Genomic DNA, 11,028 nt, shown 5'->3' with positions numbered 1-11,028 from the left:
CCCCCGAAAAAAAAAAAAAGCAAGAAAACGAAGACCGATGCTGATTTTGACAGAAGCCATTTGCTGGTAGAGCAACCCCCCAACCACTCCGCCCATGTCTTGGAATTCCGATTTGATTTGATTTCTCTCGTAGCGAGTGTCGTCTCGTGAAATCCGCGATAGAAGTCCAAGTAGGTTGAAATCATTTCTTCTCCTGAAAAGAAAGTTCTTTGAACGTCTCCCGCCGGATGCACGGGCTGTGTATCTTGTCGCAGCTTTGGGCTCGTGCCGACTGGCGTCCGCGGGAGCAAAATATTTCCGCATCTCGCCCCGTGCCTCTTTTTCCTTCAAGAGCGGCGTCCGTCGCGAGCAAGCTCGCGGCCCTTTTCGCACGCAAGCGTCGCGGGACAAAGGCGCTGGCCGGGACAGAAGACGGCGGCCGGAATGCAGCGCGAGCGAGCCTGGCAAAGACAAACAAAAAAAGTTGCTCCGCCGATATAGATGCAACGAATGTGATCGGCCCTGATTTGCGATCACCGGGACAGCTCGACTGAAGGGGGCGCTATTTCGACCACCTCCATCGACAGGATTATTTCGAAATTTCTCCGAACCGCTCATCGTGTGATCATCTTTGTTGTTGTAAGCGACAGAATTTCACTCTGCCAACGATCGGAGAGGGGATCGGCCTGACAAAAAACAAAACAAAAAAATCCATATCTGTCCGGTCCTAGTCAAAAGTGAATGAGGGACTCGTATGGTTTCGTATGATTGCAGATTCCAAGAACAAAACCGAGCTTGTTCGGTCCCCGAAAAATCAGGTTGTGTTGACTCTGACGAGAGAGATTGGAAAAAAACAAAAACTGTTGTTGAGTCTTGATAGTTTTGTCGTTGATTCGTGAGCTGGCTTGTCGCATTCCCGCCCGTGACAAATGTCTGCCTGCGCTTCCGTAGAAGAGTTGGAGCAATCCGACTTTTTTTTTTTAATGCAAGTGTGTGTGTGTGTGTGTGTGTGTGTGTGTGTGTGTGTGTGTGTGTGTGATTGCTTTTGCCACCTCCGCTCGGGGGCCTTCCTTGCTTTCTCCTCCTCCTCTCCATCCAAAAATGTTGGCATCCCGCCCAACGTCGACCTTTGAACTTTGCCGGCCTGTCCTTTGTTCGTATCACTCCGGATTTGAAAGCCCCGAGAGCTGAAAGTGACGCAAGGCGGGACTGCAAACAGTGCGCGCAGGCGCGGGCGCGGGCGCGGGCGTGCCGACACAACGTGGGCGCATGCGCGCGCCATTCACGCTTTGGGCGTCGACCTCACCGAGTCCCAAGCCGGGGCGTCGTGCTCAGCGCTGAAGCTGTCAAGTATTCGGCCCCGTGCCGCAGATCAGGACGTGGACGATGGCGAGGGTTCGCCCAAGCCAGACGGATTCCAAAGTAGACCGTCATCGAGGGCGGCGTTTCTGAAGCGTTTTTGATCGGCGGCACCTCATTGACACGGGAAAACTCTCACGCCGCACCACCGCACAAACAAAAGTACGCGCGGGGCTGCCTTGAGATCGCAGGGAGCGGCCATTGACGGCCTCGTACGTTCTGCCGCCGAAATGGCTTCTCCTCTGCGAAGAGCGACTCGTGCTATTACTGCAGCCTACTGAGCGGCCGTAACCGTTTATGCCGGCGGTGCCCAACCTTTTGGGAGCCGAGTTTGACTTTTCAACCCACCAACTTCCCCCTAACATGAATCAAAGAGAGAAACGAGGCCCACGCAAGAATTGGTGAGGTTGTGGAAAGGAAATCCCCGCCTCGCTTCGCTAGCATATGTGCGCGTAGCGTTTGGAAATGCTTCTCCCGGCGCCGCGGATCGCCGTTCGCCGCCGGTGCCGTCGGCGAATCGTCCGTGAAACCAACTTGGAATGACAATCGCGATGAGAGATATCTGGCAACAGCTGCCGTCGCAGCCCGCTGACCGCCATCCACTGCCGGCGGTTCGGATCGCGCGCCACCGGAGGCTTTTTGCTTTCATTTGATTTTGGAAAGACTTTCTGGGTGAAAGTGAAACTGGAAGGACACGGACATACGCATCTTTTTTTTTTTCCATTTCCCCCTCCGCCCCTCGGCATCCACTTGGGACCAGGAGTGAATGGTCCATCTTTTTTACATTTCTACATCTTGCGGCTGAGACAAATGACGACATTTGGCAGAAAAGCAAAGCAAATTTTGGAATATTCGTGAGGAAACGTAATGTTTCAATTGCTTGGAAAAAGGACTTCCTGCTCATTTTCACCCCAAATGATCTTGCCAAACCGATAAGAGGATATCAAACCTTTCTTAAGGATAAAAGGGGACCTTGAAGCCAAAAAAGTCTCCTCCCTCAGCGATATTTTCTTAATGACCCCCCCCTCCCCTCCCTTTGAACATATGGACTGCCAAAATAAACAGCGGACGTGGCGCTAGCCTCGCTAATTGGCCCCGCGGTCGCCAAGGAGAAGACAAAAGAGAGGAAGTGCCGATTGTTGGCCAGCAGCCGCGGCCGGGATCCCTTTTTCCAACGCTCGTGTTGCAGGAGGAGGAGCGGCGAGGTCGAGGGCGAGGGCGAGGGCGAGGGCGAGGGCCCCACCTGTAGGGCCGGCCCTCCCAGCAGCCGCTCCCGTGAAACCGGATCCCCCCGGCCGCGCTCCCCCGGGCGTCCGGCTCGCGCTTTGAAGTGATCTCCGGCGCTGGGAAAAAAAAAGAGCGGCGACGGAGGGGAGGGGAGGGGAGGGGAGGGCGTCGCGCCTCTGTTGCCTGTCGGGCTCGCAGGCCGAGGCTTGCGCGTGACCTCCAGCGAGGGAAGCGCCGCCGACTTGCTTTGACTCTCGCCGATCTGCTCATTGAGAGCAGCCGTTTCGGAACGGGACGTTCTTCCGTTTGCGTTTGGTCAACGCTCGGGAAGCCATCCGTCCAGCCATTTCCACGGCGTTTGGATGGCGGCGTCTGCCTGACCGACTTTGCAAGCAAAGGCCATCTCGCTCGCGTTCCCAAAATGCCGTCGTCATTCGCCTTGCGATCGTCCCTCAGAAAACCGCGAGCGTGCTGACGTCATCTCCGCAAACTCTTCTTCCAAGCCGCTCTTCGAGCCGAGGGGATGCGGCGAAAGAAACGACGAGCGGACGAGGCCGATTCGAAAAAGAGAGCGCTGAACCGTTCCGGCGATGGAGTCTGAGCAAAAACGTACCCGACCGAACTTTTCACTCGTGATTGGCGACTTCTCGACGGCGCGAGGGAAGACTTTGGCGGCACTCGCTTCAGCGCGGGCTCTCAAAGTCGTTTCAACACTTGCGACTGGTGATCTCGTTTGGAAAAGAAAAAAAATGTCTGTTTCTTTCCAACGGGCGGGCTGAAATTGGCCCGGCCGGCTTTTTGTTTGTGTTTGTTTTGTTTTTTTTCTTCCCCTTCCTACTGTGGGACTCATGAATATCCGACACGAGGCCAGCAAATGTCCATTTCTTGAAAAAGGAGCGCAGGCTCTCAAAGCGCACCTCGGTTTTTGGCCGCGTGCGATGGCGGTTGAGGGAGACAAACAAAGGCACAAAGACGATTTTGTCATTGGGAAAATCCCCCTTCAATCTGTTTGGATGAACAAACAAGACGCGCGACATTGTAACGCGTACAGGGCGTGTTCGCTCGACGGGCTCACAAGAGATCCTCTCCAGCGTCGCGGATTAAGAGCCAATGAGCATGATGATTTGGGGGAGTTTTGGGGGTCACCGCATCACAAAGACAAAAACTCTCAAATTTAGTGCGCTCAGGAATTTGGTCGTCATTCCAAACGATGAAGCCCCGATGGCAGCTTGAAACCAAAACGGCCGACTTCCCCAAGTGTGTGTTTGGGCCGGGATTTTTCAGAATTCAAACAAACAAACAAACATTTTTTTGTGGTTCTCCGCACAATGGAATTGCCCATCAAATTGAACGCTGCGAAGTGAAACGAAGTCGATGGCTGAACTCGAAAAATCAATTTCTGGCTGAAATGAAGACGGTGGACCGCTTGCTTGCGTTTTGTCGACTCGGCTTCACCAGATTTTGTTGGTTTGTTTCGGGGGTTGATGTTGAAAAGAAATTCTCGGGCATTTGGGCTCAAAGCACGGCTGCCAACCACAATGTCAGACTCGCCGAATCCGTTCGGCTTCTCGAGACTTTTTGGTGGCTCGCCTCCCGGTTCGCACGCCGGCCGTATTTCCGTTTGTTCACGATTTGACCCGGTGGAGTCGCATTGCGACTTCGGCCCACCGTCACCGCCCCGCCCTGCCCCGCCCGCACGCGACGGCAGCAGCTCATATGCGTTGTTCACTTTCCCCTTCCGCAAATCCTCGGCCGTCATCTTGGTGGCGTCCGACGAGGAGAGCGGTTTACGTGTCGCCGTCAAACTTGGCCGCCATCGGCTTCCCTTTTGCCATTTTCGTTGGCGCTTGTCGTCACTTCGCCTCGCGCCAGCCTGCGTCCGGACATCCGCACTTGGCACGGCTTGCGCCGCCGCTTGAAGGCGGAGGTTGCTATTGGGCGGCGGGCGAGACACTGATTGCATTTGAAGGTTAATTGGCCTTCCAATTACATGATTAGGCCTCCGTAGCTGGCGCCCGCCATTGTTTCCGATTCTTCGGCGCGACTCTGATCTTTCATCCTGCGGCCGGATGGCGTGGCTTTGTTTGCCTCGTGCGCATTTATTTGGATGGACACGGTTACCACCTCTGCCAAGCGGGGAGGTTCAAACGGGTGCTTTTCCTTTGTTGCGAGTGCACGATGGCGCCTGCGTATCAGGCCGGGCGAGTCTCGGACGGGAAAGTTGAATACGCAAGACCCAACGAACGTTGTGTTGAAAGTCGTATCGGGCCCTGCCCCTCGGTGTCAACACTCGGTGCTCACTTCTCATTGGGCTCCAGGATGCCCTCCATAGTCTGGAGTTGTCACTCGAGCCTCTGCGCCGGATGTAGCAAAGCACCCCCGGGCCATCTCCGAGCTTCCTCCGCGCTTGGAGCGTTCAGGTATTCTCGCTTCGCAATGCCTCGCTCGTCTCGCCATTTCACTCTCCCGCGCTCAGATTCAAGCAAGGCACTCTGTGGCGGACGTCGCGGGGCGGCCCCGGAGACATAAACGAGCCCTCTTCCAGTTTCAAGCTTTTGGACGCCGGGTGATTCATTTGGCTCCCGAATGCCTCAGTCGTCCTCGAATGTTGTTGTGCTTTGACGCGCGCTGTCAGGTTTTCAACTCTTTTCGAGAAACAAGAAAAACACAATCCAGTCAACGAACAAGACGGGTCTCATTGCCTCCGTTCCACCTTTGCTGATTGACTGGGAATCTACACACACTTAGCCAGCAAACGCTATTTTTAGCAAGCAGGTTGGCCTTTTCATTGATGTTATGACAGTAAGTTTAAAAACACCTTCCCCAATTATGCTTTCATGCGAATTGGTGTGTGCCTGGAGGAGCAAAGCGACCCCAGAACCTAACCAAGCCGCTTCCATGTTTCAAGTTTTTTTGTTGTTGTTTTTTTTTTTTTTACATCCAGACCACATTGCTGTATGAGAACCACATAGGAGACTTCACACGTTCCCTCGTATGTGTTTACCTCTTGCTGTGTTGTGTAGAGGAATTCGCTGAGGTGAAGAGGAACTCCCAGCATTCTCGAGAGGATGCGCGTGCACTTTGGCACAGTCACTTTCTTGGCTGAAAAGGAGTAAATACTGTACTGGAAGAGTAGTATTACTACATGCTTTAATGCCAATTTTGTGAGTGGCCAGTGTGCAACGAGCCTTCTCCACATTAGTCAGACTTGAAAGTGTTTATATTTATTTCTATCACTGTTGCTAATGAGCGGCCCCGGTGGTCGAGTGGTTAGCGCTCACAGTTCAATTCCAGCTCCGGCCTCCCTGTGTGGAGTTTGCATGTTGTCCCCGTGGGTTTTCTCCGGGTACTCCGATTTCCTCCCACATTCCAAAAAACATGCATGGCAGGCTGATTGAACACTCTTAATTGTCACTAGGTGTGAGTGTGAGCGCGGATGGTTGTTTGTCTCTGTGATCCCTGCGATTGGCTGGCAACCTGTTCAGGGTGTCCCCCGCTTACTCCCCGAAGACAACTGGGATAGGCTCCAGCACCCACGCGACCCTCGTGAGGATAAAGCGGATTGGAAAATGGATGGATGGACTGTTGCTTATCATACCAAAATTTATTTCTATTTGCGGTCCTCTAACATGAATGAGTTGCGGCACAGCTATTCTTCTGCCCTTCAAGTTTTTTTTTTTTTGTTTTTTTTTTTTTTTTTTTTTTGGTCGTTGCCTTGAAAGTTTTGAAATGTTTCCGTCCAAGCCACGGATTGAAAACATTCTGTGCTGGGTGTAGCAAAGCCACCGTGTTTCGAGGGAGCTGAGAAGGGGTCAGCCGGGGGTCTTCTTTGCAAAGCCGTGCGGTCACCTGCGGGTCAGCGGCGGGGCGTCGGCAGACGGGCGCTCGGAGCGCACGCCCCGCGCTCAAACACGGCGCCGGCCGGGGAGGCAGGTGGGCGCGAGGACTGGCGCCGGGCCCAGGTTTGTCTTCCTCGAGGTTCTTGTGTGCGTGTGATCCGCAACACTTTGCTTCAGTTGACTTTGTCTGCCAGGACATCTTGCAAAACCTGCTTTGGAGGCGAGGCGCTAAAAGAAGAAGAGGAAATCTGCCGCCGGCCGCTCTCTCTCTCTCTCTCACTCTTTTCTTTTTTTTTTTTGTTTGCCTTGGACGCCGTGTGCCGCCCAGTCAGAACGTTACGCGACATGCTTCGGCAAAAGCCGCGCTTGAACTGGCCGTGCCATTCAGCGAGTTCTTTCTCTGAAGTTTTTATGCCCCCCTCCTCTTTCCCCGAGTTCAAAGGCCCTCCCCGGCGGGTGGCAAAACAAGCGCAATGCATTGGCGCAGTGCGCTGCCTTGAAGACTTCTTTTTTTTCAAAGAAAAGCATCGGTGTCCAGACCCATGCACGACTCTGGAGACCACTGCAGAATGATTTGTCTCGCCGATTTTTAGCGAATCAAAGGGAAGCGAAAAAAAAATAATAAAAAATAAAAAATACGAATGATGAACTCCCCTAATCCAACTCCAAATATAAAATGACAAGACTTAACCGACGACATGACGGGAATAAAGTGGAGAGAGAAATGGCCGAGTTCCAAGAAGCAAGTCTTAAGTCATCAAAAAAGAAGTGCACAGATCGAGCGCGCCCAGGAAACAAACTTCAGTGGACTTTCTTTCCCCACCCATCATGCATTTTCATCTCGGGGACCTTTCTCAAAGCATACGCACGTCCATCAACGTACACTTAATACACTCGACCGGGTGGGATGGTGTGTGTGTGTGTGTGTGTGTGTGTGCGGAGAGGGGAGAGGGATGGGGGCACGGGAGCACAGTGGGTGCCAACGGGCACACACAATAGTGGCAGGGATGCTTTTAAAAGACTTATTTTGAAGACGATGATGCTTCCGAGGGATCGTCCCACGCCGGCGCCATCTTTGTGATTGAAATGCATGACGCTCACCGCTCACATCCGCGGAGCGAGCGCCCATCATCGGTCTGCCCGCGTCTCGATCAAACACACCAAAATTGTGTTCGAGTGCCTGCGCCTCAAATTCGTCCTGCTTTTTGCCAGTGTCAAATCGAGTCTGCGTTTTGTCACCAAATTTGCAGATGCGTCGGGGGGGGGCACAGCGAGTCGGACAAATTCACAAACGTGACGAGCCAAAGCGCCGTCCGTCCCTGCACAAAAATGCCAATGCGGCCGCTTTCGGGCCGAGCGCGGACGAGTTTCGGTCGCCAAATTATCAGGTGCGTCGGGGGCACCGGCGCGCCCAGATGAGCGCAACGCGGCCCCCAAACACGCTCGACTCGACTTGCTCCGGCACCAAGATGAACTTACGCGTATCTTTATTCTTACGCCCGGCGAACCGGCGCCGGTGACCAGTCGAGGGCCCGACAAACTTTCTCTCGACAAAATAACGTCTTTGTTCTGTGCAGTGTGATGCTTCTTAAAACATGAGAGGAGACGTTTCATCAGTTGGACAACAACAGATCCATTTCACACACGAAAGGTCGCGCGTGCATGCGTGACCAAGTGAGGATGGCGTCTTTTTCAAATGAAAGTCATCCATGGTGTCGTCTTGACGCGACAGGTGGCTTGTACCTTCGGTGATGACGGTGGGAGGAGTTCCGGCCGGAGGAGCCGGCGGTGACCGCTCACAACGAGTCGTGAGCGGTCACATCAAAAGCTCCATGAATTGTGTCACAGGAGGACAGAATAATAGTGTGACTTGCGCTTTCATGTCCTCCAAGCCCCCCAACCCCCAAATCCCCCCAAGTATGAGAACTAGGGCCCCCTTGACAAGTCTTGAGTCATGCAGTCATGCAAGTTCTTCGCCAGGCACCGGCGTGAACGAGCGACAAGTTGCCGATGTCGGCCGGCAGGCTCCTGGCGGACTTGAAATCCCCGCCGGGATCACATTGAGAGTGTGGCCTGCGAAACGGGATACTCATGCGAAAGGCTGCCCCCCTCCCAGCCCCCCCACACACACACACACACACACACACACACATGCACACTCATACTCGGAGGCGCTCCAACAGGCAGCGCAGGACAAAAGCTGCCCCCTTGTGGCTGCCACCCGTCTCGTCAGAAGGTAGATGAGGACGAGCAAGCCGCATCGGCGCGGACGGACGACGTCCTTCCGCTTGCTTCGAGCGGGCGCAAGGTTATCGGGGTCAACGAAAACCAACGCCATTTCAAATGGACACAATATTTTCAGGAAATAAAAATGAAAACAAAAACGTATTTTTCGATGTTCGTTTCATATGGCAACTTCATTGTTTTGAGTTTTTTTTTTTTTTGTAGCACCCTGTCTTTAGCGTCAGATCATTTTTGTTGCTGTGAACTTGTTGGATCACAACTTAATCTTTCAAATTGTTTTTTTTGTCTTGTCATCGGGCAACTTCATGAATGTGTCATTTGTTTTTGGGCTGCCACTGGGTCAAAAGTTTGAGAAACCCCCCCCAGGCGAGCATTTCAGCCGCGGCGTCCCGACGACTCGGAAAGGGCCCCCGCTTGCGCGGAGAAGAGTCAGCCTCGAAAATAACAACAAGCTCCCCCAACAACAAGCAGGCTGGCCCATTTTGGCAGGCGGACGCCTCCCAAGGCCGTCGGCGCACAATGCGCCAGTGTCCGGGACGCGGGGGGCGCCGGCGGGGCTCCCCTCGCTGCCATCTTGTTCCCAAAAGCTCCGAAGAGCAGCGCTTGCCTCTCGAGCCTTGACCGAGATTCGCCTCCTCGACGTGTTTGCGCGGGCGGGGCAGGTGACGACGCGCCGTCTTGCTCTTTGATCTCCGCCTTTCCTTTCAATTTTGTCACCGTCCGAGGGGGAGAGCGCGCTCTGAAAAGATCCTCACCAATGTGTGCTCTGGCTAACCGCTAGCGTACATCCTTCGATGTGTTCTGGTGAAAAGGGGCGGGGGGGCTTCCGGAACATTCTGTGGAAATGGCAAGGCCGTTTTCTTTCATTTCAAGCACAAGGCAACTCAATGCGCTTCACACAAGCGAGAGCGCAACGCCGAACGGCGTTTTTCCGGAGCGAGAGTTGAAAGCGTTCAAAAGCAAAGCGGAGTGAACAAGCAGCGCTCGCGCCCGCGCCCCCCCCCCCCCCCGTCTCCCACGCGGCGGCGCGCATTTGCAAGGGTTGGTTTGCCTTCTCGTCAGTGTTTGTTCAAGGACGCAACCGTTTGCGAACCGTTCGTCAGACGCTCGCCTGCATTTTTCTTGTCAAAATACTTGGCGGATGGCGACCGTGAAACAATGCGTTCTCAGCAGAGATGGGCACGGATGGGACGAGAAAAAAAAAAAAAGTGGATTAGGCAAGGACGGAAGTGGGTTTTCATCCATCCCCAATTGCACCCATTTTGATCCCCGTCAGGGGGCGGCCATTTTGCGTTCTTCCGCTCGCTGCGATGCAACGTTTTCGTCACGCGTGACAAATTCCCGTCCGCTTTCATCATCGTAGAAGCCCGCAACGCATTCCTTCCTGATGGCGCGCCACCCTTCCGAAAGTCCTCGACCGTAATTGGCCCAAAGGCCCTTCAGGTCAGGTTCTTGATCGCCGAGTCTTGGCTTGGATTGGGCGCTAACCGGCACCCGGGTCAGAGGTTAGGGGTCACCTCAGGGAGGAAGGGTATCTGGGGTCATCAGCAATGGCCGGTCGGGGGACGGTGACGATGTTTTGTTTTGGAAATTTTTTTTTTTTTTGGGTCTGTCCACCGCATTCTAATTCTACTCGCCAATACCGAGTTAAACATTTCAAATGAATTTTGTGAAATGAAGAAGCAAGCAAAGCTAGCATTGATCTCAAGTCCTTGCCTTCAATCTCCTGCCTTCTATTCCACTTGCCTCCACCAAATGTTCCGTTTCAGATGCAGGGGGGGGCTACAAATGCTGTTTTGGAGAATGTTGTGCTGCGCCGGCATTCCCCCCCGCTGTTCTCTTCCACTAAACCGAGTCGGCAGCATCTGAGTGTACATTTCGGAGACGCGTCGACACTAACCGATCTTCTCTTTTCCCCGCCCCATCCAGATGCATCCGTTGGGATTGTGTAACAATAACGACGAGGAGGACCTGTACGAGTACGGCTGGGTGGGCGTGGTCAAGCTGGAGCAACCGGAGCTGGACCCCAGTTGTCTCACCGTGCTGGGAAAGGTAAAGGCGGGCGCGGCCTGGACGCACTTTGCTGCGTGGGAGGCCTCGAGCGTCCCCAAATGTGGGAGGGGAGTACCGTAAATGTGTGTCGGAGGGAGGGGGGGGGGCTGGTTTTAAGGTTGGCCTATAATATGGTGCTTCTCTACAAAAATATTTGAACAATAGAAAAAAACCAATACTACGCATGACATAACAAAAATAAGATCCTATTCTGTGATAAATACAAAAAAAGAAATATTTGACTAGAATGTATCGAGTTCATTGGAATAACCAACAGCAGAAATTGCAAGAATAGCATTGAAAATTTGACCCCGTGCCCGAGCCCGGT

At 53.6% G+C, this 11,028-nt stretch overlaps 1 protein-coding gene across 1 annotated transcript in view; it reads left to right on the top strand.

The window, feature by feature from the left end:
- znrf3 (zinc and ring finger 3) overlaps positions 1–11,028 on the top strand; it is a 49,876-nt gene that overhangs the window by 17,244 nt on the left and 21,604 nt on the right. Inside the window, 1 exon segment of the mRNA XM_019865931.1 lies at positions 10,578–10,700. Coding sequence (XP_019721490.1) covers positions 10,578–10,700 — 123 coding nt within the window.

Source organism: Hippocampus comes, unplaced genomic scaffold, assembly GCF_001891065.2.
Source record: "Hippocampus comes isolate QL1 unplaced genomic scaffold, H_comes_QL1_v1.1 scaffold190, whole genome shotgun sequence".
Lineage (NCBI taxonomy): Eukaryota > Metazoa > Chordata > Actinopteri > Syngnathiformes > Syngnathidae > Hippocampus > Hippocampus comes.
Note: the sequence above shows the minus strand (reverse complement) of the source record. Positions and strands in the feature narration are given on the sequence as shown.